Raw genomic sequence first — 15,926 nt, 5'->3', positions numbered from 1 at the left:
TCTGGTAGGTCAGAGTGAGCTTAAGCGTGGGCACTTTGCACTAGTACCAGGTAAATGTCTTAGATTGGGGCTTAGGGCTGCCCCAGGGACTTACAGACTCTATTCGGTTTATGGGTTGAGTACCTTGTGGAGAAGCGCTGAGCTGTGCTCCACTGACTGCTGTCCCCTCCCCAGCCTTGGCCATGGGTCTCTGTGTCGCCATGATCGCCTTCGTCCGTCTGCCCAGCCTCAAGGTCTCCTGCCTGCTGCTCTCAGGGCTTCTAATCTACGATGTCTTTTGGGTGAGTATCTGTTTCCCCAAAGCTGCTGTTCTCCTTTGTGTTTAATTGGAGCATTCACTCCTGAAAATTGTTAACTCTAAGTATCCAGAGTCTCACTGGCCAGAGTATCTCCTATCTGAGGCCACTTCTCCAGTCCTGCACTGTACCTATTAAAAGGTGAGCAGGCAGCTCTCTGTGCCTTTGTTGAGACTTGTGACAATAGATAGAGTGTGTGTGACTCTTGGGGTGGAAGAGGGAGCAGGCAGACAAGGTGCTCTGCCCTGGGAGCACTGCCAGCTCTGCTATAAGGGACTCCTCTGAGTGTGGAGAGAAGAAATCTGCAAGTACACACAGGAGCAAAGATTTTCTTTCTCCTCAAAACATGCCCTCAAAAAAGCTTGACGCTGTGCTGAGACTTTGCCTTAAGAACAAAGAGGGTTGGTACTGAGATCCTGGTGTTTTCCAGTTCCATCCCTCATAGGTGACTCTCCCCTTGGCAGGTGTTCTTCTCCGCCTACATCTTCAATAGCAACGTCATGGTGAAGGTGGCCACACAACCGGCTGACAATCCCCTTGACGTTCTGTCCCGGAAGCTCCACTTGGGGCCCAATGTTGGGCGCGATGTTCCTCGCCTATCTCTGCCTGGAAAACTGGTCTTCCCCAGGTAGGACTGGCAGGTTGGGTGAGCCTCCTCATGTGATGGTGGGGACACTGCATTCTTCTGCCCCTCCGTACCTCATTGGTCTGTCCTTGTCATCAGCATTCTGATGCTGAACTGGGAGGGGTTGTGAGTCATCTCCATTTTACAGATGAGGAAGGGAATACTGACCTGACTTGAAAAGAGTGACCATTAAGTGATATGGGTGCTATTATTAACCACTGTTATCAAACAACCATATGTTACTGCTCTCACCGTAGTTTAAAGTTGGCTGGAGGGAATTAATGGCAGAATCCAGATCATTCTTACAGCTAAGACATTTGTGAAAATATGTCCTAATGCTAAAATTATGCAGTTCCTGGAACTGTAATCTTGGAAAAATCAATGTGCTGTTTCAGTCTCCTATATCTGATGGTAGTCAAGTGCTTATTTGAAGTTTTAGTGGTGAATGTGTGATACAGTGAGTTGCCTGACATTTCTAGAGGTAGCAGTGCCTAAGCAGATCACCTGGGCAGTCGCTTGAGAAATGCTCTCCCCAAGCCCTGAGGGGTTGGGGCTCAAGGCCTCCATTCCAATACTCCCGTGGCTTTTAATCTCTGACTTCTTAAAAACTAGTGTTGTGTTCAGTAGAGATTTCCATCCACTGTTCAGGTAAGTCGTTTGACTTCTTAGAAAGTGAGCAGACTTTGCACAGGAGAGATGGGGTTATAAAGGGCAGCACCCCTGACATGTGACACTGCATTCCAGCTCCACTGGCAGTCACTTCTCCATGTTGGGCATTGGAGACATCGTGATGCCTGGACTCCTGTTGTGTTTTGTCCTTCGTTACGACAACTACAAAAAGCAAGCCAACGGTGACTCCTGCAGTGCCTCTGGGCCCGCCAACATCTCTGGACGCATGCAGAAGGTTTCCTACTTTCACTGCACCCTCATTGGCTACTTTGTAGGTAAGAAAACCAGAGAGGCTGCATGTGATCACCTCTCTGGCTATCCTCCAACCTCTAGAATTAAAACACATCTTCCAGCTGCAGATGCTAGATGGAAGGACAGCAGTAACTCTGGTTGCTATTGTAAACAACCACAGAGAAGGGGAAAGAAAAAAAAAAAAAAAAAAACTGGCCCATGAGAGGAAAGATGCTCTCTGTATCGGCCAGGAGCCCAGTTCCCTATCCAATATGTCTGAAGAATGTTGTAAGAAAAGTATAATCAGACCTCAGAGTTGAGAACACCTACCACACACTGATTGTGGATCAGCCTGCATGCTTAATTAAATCTTCAGCTTGAGTTTAATGAATGTCATGTTTATTTCCTAATTTATTAGACAGTATTTCCCTTCATCTGCTCTGACATTTCTGTCACCTCTGATCTTGGGCTCTCCCTAGACTAGTTTTTCTCTCTCCAGCTCTGGTTCAGGCAGACAGGAAGAGATGGCTGTAATTGGATTGTAGAAACAGTAGTAACCTTTTTGCACCTGCAGCATCTACGGCAGTGAGTGGGAAGGAGCATCTCTCACCTCCCACCTCCTGCCTAAGGAACACTCCATAGCCAGGGCTCATTACCAGTACACTCGGAAAACTCTGAGCACAGCAGGACACCTGGTGTTGTCCTCACTAGACAGATGTGAAAGCCAAGGCTCAGGGTTGTGAAAGGCCTTGGTCAAGGTTACATAGCTGTTGTAAGCAGCAGAGTTGGAACTTGAACTCCAGTCTTTTGCCTCCAATGCTGTCATCATATACCACAGAGACAGGGGGAGAGCAGGCACACTTGGGGCTGAAATGAGACCTGGAACCAGGGACTTGAGCAAGAAATGGGCCTTGACCACTCACAGGTCCTTGGAATTTTAGGTGTTTAAAGCCTGTGCTGCTCTTTGTCTCTTTACCTGCTTGAGTGGGGTGTTTTACTCCCTACCATTGGGTAGAATGTGTCACTTAGAGCTATATGATCTCAAGACTGCCAAGAAGCAGCCAGGTAACAGAGGCTCTTCTCTCTTGGGGCTGGCTCCTTGGAGTCATTCACGAATATTCCTGTCTCTCCACAGGTCTGCTCACTGCTACTGTGGCATCTCGAATTCACCGAGCAGCCCAGCCCGCCCTTCTCTATTTGGTGCCATTTACCTTATTGCCACTCCTCACAATGGCCTATTTAAAGGTGAGAGAAGCAGTTATAAACCAGTGAAAACAATAACTTGGCATTGACCCTGGACTTACCATATGTATTCTCCTTGCTGGAGGTGGTTCTGCTTAACACCCTAAGCTCTTGATCTTGAGAGTGGCGTGTTTTTGCTTTTATATTTGTTTATATATTTTTGCTGACTTGATACTAGCAACCTCTTCTGGATTCTTATAGCTGCTGGCCAAAAATACTAATGAGTAGATCCCTGACCACCTGGTCATGAGTTAATTAACTGAAATCCCTAAAGCCCAGCTGCAGAGACTCCTCTTTCCCTTAAAAGCAGCACCCTATTGCCACCTAACAGCTCTTTTAGTACTACGCATTAAAGTTTGAAAATAATTAAGAAATATGTTATAAATCTAAGGACATTATCTGATTTACAAGATTTATGTTTATATCATCCACACATTACAGATGAGGAAACAGACACAGAGGTTAACTTCCCTAGGTCATTTGACTTGTGAATGACAGAACTGCCACCAAAACAGAGTTAGTAAAAGCCCTTCTCTTCTGAAGGGGCCTAAGAGCTCTTCTGGTAAATTCTTCAAAGAAAGATGGGCTACCTTTCAGTGAGTAAAATTTGAATGACCTTTGATTCTCACAGAGGCAATTGATCTGAGATTAGGAGTCAGCAAGGACTTGTAGTTAAGTGTGCCTCATGTTTAAATCTGTCACTTAGTCCTGTTCCTTCTTTCCCAGGGTGACCTACGGCGGATGTGGTCTGAGCCTTTCCACTCCAAGTCCAGCAGCTCCCGATTCCTAGAAGTATGATGGATCACAGAGAGTGACCAGATGGCTTCTAAGTCCTTTTCTGTCAACTCGTGGTTTTGTTTCCTCTTAGAGCTGGCCTGGTACTTGGAGATGTACCTGTCTAAGGACTGCTGTGTGACCGGATTTTGCATTTGCAGGAGCGAGGTGCTGGAGCCCTGTGTGGTTCTTTCTCTTCCCGCCGTTGGAGTGGTGGAGCCCCTCCTGAAAGGACAGGCCCTCCCTAGCGCTCCTTCCTCCCCCATTTTTATGGATCTGCACCAGACTGTTACCTCTGGGGGATGGAGATGTGACTGTTGAAACTGACACCGGCAAGGAGTCGTTCTGTACCTTTGAACACTAAAAGGATGAGAAACATTAGCAAACTGGTTTCTTCAGTGAACCCTCAAGAACTTTGGGACCAGTTTCCTATGGGGGACTCAGTTTCAGAGAACTGAGACAGAAGCTCTTCTGTCGTTATATTCTTTCCTTTTTTTGGATTTATTAAATATTTTCTGTGGTGTGAAGTGACTTATTAAATCCACAGACATTGAGTGACTTCTTACAACATACACACAAGAATCTGTTGTAATAAGCTCATGTCCACCCGGATATGTTGGCAGTGAACAGGGGCACGGTTTTTATACATACATACCTACACACACATGCACATAGATATATATGAACAAACGAAAATTAAAACCTGCTAAGATCATGCTGTGTAGCAGACGGGCTTGCTGTAATTTTTAGCATGTAGAGCAGTTCACTCTGGCTTCCTTGTATATGGGTCAGCTGCTGTCTTTCCCTCCACAACCGAACGTGCAGTTAAAGACCAGTATAGTATTTGTACTGATATATTCATGGACTTTAGGGGGGGCTGTCATTTGGTTTTGATCAGTGTAGCAAATTAGGGATGAAAAGTTAAAACTTTTTGGCCCTTTTTTTTGTTTTTACAGGCTTCTCCCTTGCAGGGCTTTGGTAGTTTCTTCTTGAACCAATGCATGTATTATAGCAGCAGGTGTCTTTGTGCTTTCTGATCATAGTAATGTACTACTTGTAAATACATTTTTCTATTTTCTATTTTTTTGTATTTTTTTTTTTTTTGGTGTTTTGTTTCATTGGTGTGCTGTATTTTCCATGCCCTCACTCCTTTAAGAAAAAAAAGGAAAACAACACAATCCTGTCCTTGCTGTTGTGATTATAGTCTTGGTTTACCTGTGGCGACAACTGGATATTGGGGACAAATGTTCTCTATATTCCAGGAATTGTGGGAAGAGCAAGCACTGTGACCCTTAGAATCCAGCTGTGTGCTGTGACCTTTGCTGGAGAGCCAGCTTCCCGGCAGTAACTGTAGTGTCGTGTCTGCTTGCCTTTGTCGAAGCAGCCGCAGCCTGCTGAGAAGTGGCCTGGGATTGGCCTGCACACCTGAGAGCAGGATGGAGAAGGGCCCAGTGTCCTGGTTTCTCCCTTCAGCAGGCGACCTGTGTATATACTAGTGCATTGTGGGTCCTGGGGCTAGAGCTGTCAGGGGAGCTTGAGGCTGTCAGAATGGTGCACTGCTATCCCACCCCCATGTCTTCAGATCCTGATGAGGGCTGTTTGGTTTTTGTTGTTATTTTTTAATGAATGGCTCCTTTCTAGCCTTTGTTACCTCACCTTCACTTTTGGTTTTTGGTACCAAGCAAAGCACCCATCATCTCCTACCTGCTCTGCCTGTTCAGGAGACTGGCGAGAGGCCCCTGTGGCCAGACAGGTCTCCTGCAGCTCTGGTTCACCCTACAAACGTCTGAGAACAAGGCTTCTTCTGTGAGGCTTCTGCTGTCCTCGGAACTCAAAACAGCTTCTGGGTTTTTGTGAAGACCCAAAGTGAGCCTCCTGCTTAGCAGCCGTAGTTGTTTCTTAGGATGCTAATGGCTCAATGGGGGAGGGCAGGAGGTGAGGGGAATCTTCCAGAACGACTCTGATTAAGGGCAAGTGCCAATAATGGTTAGAAGTAATATCCTGGCAGTTTGTCATTTTAATTTTTCTAGCTATTCATAAATACTCAAAAATGTTTTTCTAACTTTTCATTACAAAACTAAATTCCAGACAGAAGAAAATGTAAATTTTGTCATCTTCACTTCTTTGCAGTTTTAGAGGAGGAAAATACCCACACAGGATTCCTGAATGTAATTTGGATTCCAATTCTAGTCTTCAAAGCCCTTAAAACTTAGGCAGAGGAACTGCAGATACTCCTGTCTTAAATTAAGCACAGCAGACACGCTAGAATTGGCTGCTTCCAAAAGTGCAGTGCTCTTCTAATGGGGAAAGGTGGCCGGGGGCAGGGGGTTGGTTAAAGCCTGGCTTTCTCCTTCCAGCCTCCCTCCTTTACTTGATATAGTTATGTCCTCATCTCATTTCTCCTGGTTTCTCAGATACTTGAAGTTTGAGGGTATTCTAGGAAGTCCTTGCATTAGGCAAGGCACGTTGACAGACTTCTAGCGTGGACCCCCGTCCTCCCTCCCTCCCTGGTCTGGGATCATCTTCCCCCAGAGTCTGCATGTTGGAACTCTCACAGTTAACTTTCTTCTTTTTAATTTTAGCTAATAGAGATGTGTCAGCCAAGTTTATGCAAAGCCTAGCACGTTCCATTACTGTGACTACCGTTTATGCCTTTTCTGAATAAGATGGCTACACCGCTCCCTGAGTTAGAACAACTCAAACTGGAACTGGAGGGATGTGAGTGGGGGGGGGGGGGGCGGGAGAGGCTACCCTCTGAATTGCCAGCACAGGCCTTGGTTAAGGAGGTAAGTTATGTTACCCACAAGAAAAACAAAAAGACTAGTTACTCTGTATGGGTGGAGGGAAGGGAGTTCTGTTTTGCCAATAAAGTGTTAAAAATAGAATCTACCGTGTCTGCATAGCAGTTCTCACTGCTGACCAGATCCAGTGTTGTATGTAGATATGTGTGTTTTATAAAGCCTTACATTTACGTCAGCACCTCAGAATGTAGCAGTTTTGTACATAAATGAATGTCAACTGTGCAGTTCTCTTCCACAGAAGCAGGTCAGACAGCACAGGCTCAGAAGGAATCCGGCCTGTTCTCCTTCTGGTCTTCCAGTGCACACTGGCCTGGGCAGTCTCCTTTGGTCACTCAATCCCATCTCTTTTGCAATTTTCAACAATAACATCACTTCAAAAACAAGGACTCCTAACACAGGTGTTGGCCTTTCTACAGCAATTTGTATTGGAGAACTGCAAATCTAATAAAAGACTCAGGCCTTCCCCTCTTCTGGGAGGGATAAGCTAGGTAAGAGTTTTTTTTGTTTTTTTTTTTGTTTTTTTAATTCCATTGGCGTATAGTTGATTTACAATGTTGTGTTAGTTTTAGGTGTACAGCAAAGTGAATCAGTTATACATATATACGTGTTTTTTTTTCCCCATATAGATTATTACAGACTTTTTTTTCTTTTTTTTTAGGACCACACTCATGGCATATGTGAGTTCTCAGGCTAGAGGTCGAATCAGAGCTGCAGCCATGCCAGATCCTTAACCCACTGAATAAGGCCAGGGATTGAACCCACATCCTCGTGGGTATTAGTTGGGTTACCACTGAGCCAAGACGTGAATTCTGGTTATTATAGAATATTGAGTCCAGTTCCCTCTGCTATATATTAGGTCGTTATCTATTTTATGTATAGTAATATGTATATGTAATTCCAAACCTCTAATTTATCCATTTCCCCACACACACATATTTCCCCTTTGGTAATTTCAAAATCTGTGAGTCTGTTTCTATTTTGTATCATTTAAAAAATTACACATAAAGGTGGTATTAATGTCTTTCTCTTTCTGATTTACTTCCCTTAGTATGATGATCTCTAGGTCCACCCATGTTGCTGCAAATGGCATTATTTCGTTCTTTTTTATGGCTGAGTGATACTCCATTGTATATGTGTTCCACATCTTTATTCATTCCTCTGTCAATGGACATTTGTGGTTTTCTAGTTTTGTCTTTTGGTTTTTGGCTGTGCCTGTGGTATATGGAAGTTCCAAGGCCAGGGATCAAAACCGCATCACCACAGACAAAGCCTGATCCTTAACCCACTGTGCCACAGTGAGAACTCCTTGATGGACATTAAGGTTGCTTCCATGTCTTGGCTATTGTAAAAAGTGCTGCAGCAAACATTAGGGTGTGTGTATCTTTCAACTTCTGGTTTTCTTCATATATATGCCAGGAGTGGGACTGCTGGATCATATGGCAGTTCTTTATTTAGTTTTTTAAGGAAGCTCCATACTGTTTTCCATAATGGTTGTGCCAATTTACATTTCTACCAGCAGTGTAGGAGGGTTCTGTTTTCGCCACACCCTCTCCAGCAGTTATTGTTTGTAGACATTTTGATGATAGCCATTCTGACTGGTGTGAGGTGACACCCCATTGTAGTTTTTTTTTTATCCTCCCTGCAGCTCATAGAGTTCCCACGCCAGGGATCACATCTGAGCTGGAGTTGTGACTGAAGCTACAGCTGCAGCAATGCCGGATTCTTAGCCCACCATGGTGGGCCAGTGAGCCTGCATCCCATCCTGGTGCTCCCAAGACATGGCTGATCCTGTTACACCACAGCAGGAGCTCCTCCCATTGTAGTTTCGATTTGTATTTCTCCAATAATTAGTGATGTTGAGCATCTTTTCATGTGGTTTTTGGCCATCTATCTTTGGAGAAATGTCTGTTTAGATCTTCTGCCCATTTTTTGATTGGGTTTTTTTTTTTAGATGTAGAGACGCATGAGATGTTTGTATGTTTTGGAGATTATTCCTGTTGGTTACTTCTTTGGCAAATATTTTCTCCCATTCTGTGGATTGTCTTTTCATTTTGTTTATGGTTTCTTTTGCTATGCAAAAGCTTGTAAGTTAAAGTTCCATTTGTTGTTTTTTTTTTAATTTTCATAACTCTAGGAGGTAGGCCAGAAAGACATTGCTGTAGTTTATGATAGTGTTCTGCCTGTGTTTTCCTCTAAAGTTTAGTATCCAACCTATGTTTAGGTCTTTAATCCAATTTGAGTCTTTGTGTTTGGTGTTAGAGAATGTTCTAATTTCATTCTTTTACATGAATGTGCTAGTTTTCTCAGCACCGCTTATTGAAGAGACTGTCTTTTCTCCATTTGTATATTATTGCCTCCTTTGTCATAGATTAAATGACTGTAGGTGCATGGGTTTATCTCTGGGCTTTCTATCCTGTCCCATTGGTCTACATTTTTGTTTTTGTGCCAGTACCATTCTGTTTTGATGACGGTAGCTTTGTAGTATAGTCTGAAGTCAGGGAATCTGATTCCTCCAACTCCATTTTTCTTTCTTAAGATTGCTATGGTTACTTGGATACTTTGTGTTTCTATACAAAGTTCTAAATTTTTGTTCTAGTTCTGTGAAAAATGCCATTGGTAATTTGATAGGGATTGTGTTAAATCTATAGATCGCCTTGGGTAGTATGGTCATTTTGACAATGTTGATTCTTCCAATCCAAGAACATCATATATATCTTTCTGTTTGTGTCATCTTTGATTTCTTTCATCAGTGTCTTACAATTTTCAGCCTTGCCATAGCAGTTTGTTACTAAAGTGCTGCAAATCCCAGTAATAGAACTTGGGCCCTCTCCCATTCTGGGAGGGATAAGCCAAGTAAGAGCTGCTTTTCTTTTTACAATCCAGAAATTATTTCTGTTCCTGTGCAATGTGTAGACTGCGTTTTACTTGTAAGACTAAATGCTTAACTTCTTCAGGTTCAAATCCGGCTTCTCATGTATGGAGCCTCTCCCAGAACAGTACTTTTCCCACTCCTCCTTTTGACTGTGTCAAGCCATAATTTGTTTCCTTCTCAATCTTTCTCTTAGAATTCAAAGCCCTTTCCCATCCATTTTGAGGTAATTCAGTCATGTTTCACCCTAAGCTGTGTCAGGCACTGACTGGGTGCTCCTTGAACAGAACCAGACATCCTGGTTCCCTACCCTCGTGGTCTAGTGCAGGCCTTGTTTCAGCTCATGTGATGTGGGGAAAGTGGGGTGGTGGTCATCCTCACACGGTTACTCAGTGGTGCAGCACAGAGCTGCAGTCCTTGGCTTTCTGTGCAGCTCTGGGCCTAGCTGTAAATGGCAAAGGGGTGGCTGGGAGTCTGTTTCACAGGGCTGCATGCTCGTGGCCAAGAGAAGGGTGAAGGCAGGTTTATGAGCACTCCTTTTTCCTGTACCATTGGGCATGTGAAGCCCAGTGCTCCTGATGGACACAAGTCAGCACTGGGCCAGATGTGTTGATGGCAGCTGAAAGTAGCAGTTTGGAAGTCTCCCTATTTAGAGCCAGCATCTGTGGTCTCTTATGGAAATCCTAACTTCATCAGGCTCTTCAGTACTTATCCCTTTGTTGTGCTGTGGAGCTCTTAGGTATTGGAGTAGTTAGAGATTCCCTTAGCTTCACTGCGTTTTGTCTGGATTCTGCCTGGTCAGTTTCTTAAGTTCCAAGAAGACTGTCTCCTATTGGATAGAACCTGTCAAACCTGCCACTGGTTCGCAGGCAACAGCAGTCCAGAGGGGTCCTAAAATAGGGGAGTCCTTGAGCCACCTGCAGTGGCCACTGGGTCTTAGGGGTCTCATGAGACCCAGAGAAGACAGAGGAGTGGGGAGCAGTTAGGGAACACGACACAAGACTGGGAGGCAGGACATATGCCAGGCAGCCAGGCAGTGGGCGGCAGACTTGCCTTGCGAGGAATGAAAGACAGGATGTGGGTGTCCAGAGGACAAAGGCAGAGGGCATTAAGGTGGCCCCTTGCCAGGATTCCAGCCCCCGGACTCTGGGTGCCAGTCCTCTGCCTTGCCACAAACTTGCTCCAGGCAGGTTACATGTCATCCTTCCTGGATGCAGCAAGCTCGGACACCTGACTTCTAGTGGTTGAATCTTTTCCATTGGAGACAGTGGGTTTCCTCATACTTTCAGTCGGTGTTGTGGCTTGATTGTTTTTTTAGGGTTTTTTCCCCAGGTATAAAGTAGCCACTGTGCAGACTTACTGGGGAGGGCAGAGACCTGGCTTCACAAAGTAGATTGAGGACCTGGCCACTGAGATGATGAAGGGTTCCACGGCTGAGTCACAATCTTGCCCACTGGACAATGGTGAACATTGCTGTCTTCTCCAACGCTGTCAGCAGGTCCTGCCCAGAAACTCTGTGAGTGGAGAGATACCCCTACCCACCCCGGCCTCTGCCCAGTCCACAGCCACCAGTGCATTCAGGGCCTGTGCCATTGGATGTCACCTAGGGGTCTCCCTGCCTCCGTCCACCTTTCACCTTGGTCTTCACTGAGCTGTTTTGCCAACAGGCCTTCCCTTACTAATGCTGCTGTGTGCCGCCCCCCCACCAACCCCCACCCGTGAGAGTTGGCCTGGGCTCGGGGGGATGGGAAGAATGGACAGAACTTGCTGCTGTTAAATGCTGAGGGTGGGAGCTAGTAGATGACTCCAGGTAATTACCAAAGATAAGGAAAAGATGGGGAGTTCTGTTCTAGCTTAAAAACTGGATGAAAGCATAGAAATGGTATCTAAAGCCTTGGGGAATATACAAGATATTTCCAACAGTGAGAGGTGGGAACACACTCCCACACATTCTGTGTGTGAAGGCACCTGCCAGCACGCATCCCTCAAAGGCCACTTGGGACCTGCCTTAGTGACACAGCTCCTCTGAGGCTTAGCCTCTTAATCTGGAATGGGACAAAAGGTGCCTTATTTGAAGTATTAAATGAATATTAGGTACTATTCAGGTTTAGAGTTTTTGTTCCCTGTACAGACAACCAATCTTCATGGAGTTAAAAATACAATTAAAATAATCACATTTAAATAGATAGACACACTTTCATTGTTCAGATGACCATAGTTTCCGCAATACTCCCAGTTCATAACTGGGGAAACTGGTTATCCGTCCACTGAGGAGTGAGGGCTCTTCAGTCATAGTCTAGGCTTTCAGAACTGAGTGGCTGCTGTGTAGATAACAGGATCTCTAACCATAAGCCTATGCCAGTCCAGGGTCTTGACGTTTTCCTCGACACACTGAAGCACTTAGTGCAAAGGTGTCCCATATCCGCATATCCTGGGATGTCCGGGCAGCCCCTCTGCAGCCACAGCTCCTTGGGGGAAGGGCCCAGTTAGTCGCCCCGGTCAGGTTTTAGCAGTAGCCTCCCAGAGCCACTAGGGCCTTCCTTGAGCCATTTCTTAAGAGGGCACCTTAGGCCTTAATCATTTTCCAGCCCAGTCTGAGCAGAATGCTCAGAGCGGAAGCATAAAGCCCCTATTACAGAACATGGAGGTGGTGACTGCAGAAGGTCCTGAGTTTGTCCTTGTGGGAACTGAGTTGGGACAGATTCTGCCTAATGGATCCTTAATATTTTGGCTGCTTAAAGCAAAGAGTATCAACCTCTAACTAGAGTCTGCAAACAAACCAGTGTTGACATTTTAATTTTTCTATACTTTTGATTATCTTACCATAATAACTGCTACCTATGCCCTCTTTTACTTTATAGCTCCATTGCTTGTTGTGAGGGAAGAGGTTAACTGCTACACTGTTAAGCAGTGCTGTCAGTCATTGTGGGCCTGTTGTAATTCTCAAATCTGAAGGCTTTTCTTGAATACCTTTGGAACAAAAGACAACAGGCCAAACTTCCCAGCCTATTTTCTTTCTTTCTCTTTTTCTTTGTCTTTTTAGGGCATATGGAAGTTCCCAGGCTAGGGGTTGAATTGGAGCTGTAGTTGCCGGTCACAGCCATAGTCACAGCAACTCAGAATCAGAGCTGTCTGCAGCCTACACAATAGCTCACTCCAACGCCGGATCCTTAACCCACTGAGCGAGGCCAGGGATCGAACCTGCATCCTCATGGATACTAATCAGATTCATTTCTGCTGAGCTACAACAGGAGCTCCTTCCCAGCCTATTTTCAAATAAGAGCCATGTTGTTCCAAGCCTCTTGGCTCAAATCAGTCCACAAGATAGGAGAGAGACAGGAGCCAGACGAGGTGGAGAGTGACAATAGATTAGTGAGACCTTTGGAAGAGTCCCTATCTTCTCGATCAAGGGGGAGATACCAGGGCATCAAGGTATTATTGATGAAGTAGATTAATAACTAGCTGAGGAGTTCCCGTCGTGGCGCAGTGGTTAACGAATCCGACTAGGAACCATAAGATTGTGGGTTCGATCCCTGGCCTTGCTCAGTGGGTTAAGGATCCACCGTTGCCGTGAGCTGTGGTGCAGGTTGCAGACGCGGCTTGGATCCCGCATTGCTGTGGCTCTGGCATAAGCCGGTGGCTACAGCTCCAATTAGACCCCAACCTGGGAACCTCCATATGCCGTGAGAGCGGCCCTAGAAAAGGCAAAAAGACAAAAAAAAAAAAAAAAAAAGAAAAAGAAAAGTAACTACTCAAATGACCCAGTTACCCCAAATGCACAGAAGGATAGCCCTAGCCTTTGTCCTCAGTCCTGCCCTGATCAACAATTCTCTTGCTAATTTGGCTGAGGACACAGCTGCCTGGCTTAGCAGGTTTGAGGAGGTAAAGCCAGGAGAAAGAACACAACCACGATCCAAAGAGAGCACAGAGACCTAGGGCAGGTCTCTAAATCATGGGGAGAGCAGTTCCCACTGTGGCGCAGTAGAAATGAATCTGACTAGGAACCATGAGGTTGCGGGTTCGATCCCTGGCCTCACTCAGTAGGTTAAGGATCCAGTGTTGCCATGAGCTGTGGTGTAGGTTGCAGACGTGGCGGAGCCCGAATTGCTGTGGCTGTGTTGTAGGCTGGCAGCTGTAGCTCTGATTAGACCCCTAGCCTGGGAGCCTCCATCTGCCAGAGTGTGACCCTAAAACGACAAAACAAAAAAACAAACCAAAAATAATCACAAGGAGATTCCAAGGAGAGAGTTTCTGTAAAGGATAGCCATATACCAGATATCAGTCACACCCCACACATGTCTCTGAGGTAGGTGCTACTCCAATCACCAGTTTTACAGAGGAACTCACCAAGCCTCCAAGATCACCCACTGGTAAGTGGCAGAATAAGCTCTAAACACTGGCGTATGACCTTAACTACCTTACCTCCTGCCAATCATAGAATTAGAGATTGCCCCCACCCTCAGAAAATACAGGTAAGTCATTAAACACTTATGGCTCACTCAGTGGCCTACTCCTACCTCCAAAACATTTTCAGTCCAACACTGCACGTAGGAAATAAGGATCATTAAAACCTCTGCCCTGGTCTTCCCAAACCCAGTGTATATTTTACACTATAGGCCAGAATGGTGACTAATTATCTCACACTTACAGTAAAATTTCATGACATGATATAGCTTTTATAGACCAGGAAATGGAGTTTTAAGGTCAGCTAATTTGCCCCAGGTCTTCCTTCCTCCAGAGCCTGAGCTTGTTAGCAGAAGGTAGTCACACCCAGGTTTTGTTTGGCTTAAACAAAAGCAGGGAAGTGTCTGTAAACAGGGACTTTTACAAGTTTAAACAACATCCTTTTGGATGTGGGGGACCACTGACCCTATTAGAAGGCAGGGAAGAGCTGGAGTTTGGTGGCCTGAGCCTTATGCTGACCCAGCTGCTATCCAGAGAGGCATACGGAGCCCTCTCTCCCAGTGATGCTGCAGCAGCATGGACTGTCACTAAGACAGGGACCAGGATTCATGCCTCCTAGCAAGCCACAACCAAAGATATCAAACCGTAGACACAAATGACAACAACCATCAGCTGCTGTTCTGATCTCCAATAATGGTGGACTATAATTCAAACCAATCCTGCTAAATATAACTAAAATGTAAATAGAAGAGATACAGAAAATATCTTATGAAAAGCAATGGTGAAGTTTTTGCTTCTGCTAATGATGGAAAACTCCTGTTCATTCAACCCTCCCACAAATGACAACTATAAAATCTTAACAAAATACAGAAAGGCAGTAAAGAGCAACCAAACTCAGCAGAAACTGGAGGGGAGTTGACAGTTGGAAATGAGTGGTACTAGATAAGTTCCTATTGTTATAGCTTTTTGCATGAAGACAGGTCCCAGTTGGGACTATGTGGAGTAGTTAAAACTTGGGTAGAACATGGCTTCAATAACCAAAGGGTTCTAAATGACCCTAGCACTAAAGGTGAGGGAGTAAGTCTCAGAAATGAGAGAGGAAGCCCACATTCTGTATAAATCCTGCCTCTGATCCCTAAGTATACATACACTCAGAGCAGATTCGAACAAAGCAGCTAGCTAAAGGAACCAAAGAGGAGTTCCCGTCGTGGCGCAGCAGAAACGAATGAGACTAGGAACCATGAGGTTGGGGTTTTGATCCCTGGCCTTACTCAGTGGGTTAAGGATCCAGCGTTGCCGTGAGCTGTGGTGTAGGTTGCAGACGTGGCTCGGATCCTGCATTGCTGGGGCTCTGGTGTAGGCCGGTGTCTACAGCTCCAATTAGGCCCCTAGCCTGGGAACGTCCATATGCCCCTCGGGAGCGGCCAAAGAAATGGCAAAAAGACAAAAAAAAAAAAAAAATATATATATATATATATATATATATATATATATATATCCTTCAGCAAATTTTCTACAGCATGTTGTTAACATCCAGGATGTAATTCAAAATTATTGTACATCTAAAGAGAATGTGATCCATACGCAAAAGAAAAGACAATTAATGGAACTGACTTTGAGATAACCCAAATGTTAACATTAACACTCAAGATTTTTAAATCAGCTATTATAAACATGCCCAAGAATGTAAAGGAAAATACATGTAATTATAAATGCACAAATAGGAATTGTCAGCAGGGAAATAGTAACAAAAAGAACCAAGTAAAAATTACAGAACTGAAAAATACCTCAAATAAATTTAATGGTTGGGAATAACATTCTTTAATCTGAAGATGACAGATTAAAGAACCATCAAACTCAGAACAGAGAAGTGATTAGTAAATCTTTTCTGTAAAGGATCAGTAGTGAATACTTTGTGCTTTGAAGGTCAAAGTTCTCCATTACAAACATCCACCTCTGCCATTCTAGTGGGAAAGCAGTTACAGTAAATGGGGATAAACAGATTCAACCTGAGA

The 15,926-nt window shown here is 44.8% G+C and overlaps 1 protein-coding gene across 3 annotated transcripts in view; it reads left to right on the top strand.

The window, feature by feature from the left end:
- The window catches only part of SPPL3 (signal peptide peptidase like 3), a 124,792-nt gene extending 118,070 nt beyond the window's left edge, over positions 1 to 6,722 (top strand). For all 3 annotated transcript variants that reach the window (XM_084995597.1, XM_084995598.1, XM_084995599.1), the window contains 5 exons: positions 175 to 281; positions 761 to 924; positions 1,666 to 1,865; positions 2,957 to 3,066; positions 3,790 to 6,722. In XM_084995597.1, the coding sequence (XP_084851723.1) occupies positions 175 to 281; positions 761 to 924; positions 1,666 to 1,865; positions 2,957 to 3,066; positions 3,790 to 3,861 (653 nt within the window). In that variant the 3' untranslated portion in view covers positions 3,862 to 6,722. The remainder of the gene's footprint in view (positions 1 to 174; positions 282 to 760; positions 925 to 1,665; positions 1,866 to 2,956; positions 3,067 to 3,789) is intronic.
- The last annotated feature ends 9,204 nt before the right edge of the window (positions 6,723 to 15,926 follow it).

Source organism: Sus scrofa, chromosome 14, assembly GCF_054392235.1.
Source record: "Sus scrofa isolate SSC_HxYL_T2T_F1_AM1 chromosome 14, Sscrofa_HxYL_maternal_Yorkshire_Landrace_v2.0, whole genome shotgun sequence".
Lineage (NCBI taxonomy): Eukaryota > Metazoa > Chordata > Mammalia > Artiodactyla > Suidae > Sus > Sus scrofa.
Note: the sequence above shows the minus strand (reverse complement) of the source record. Positions and strands in the feature narration are given on the sequence as shown.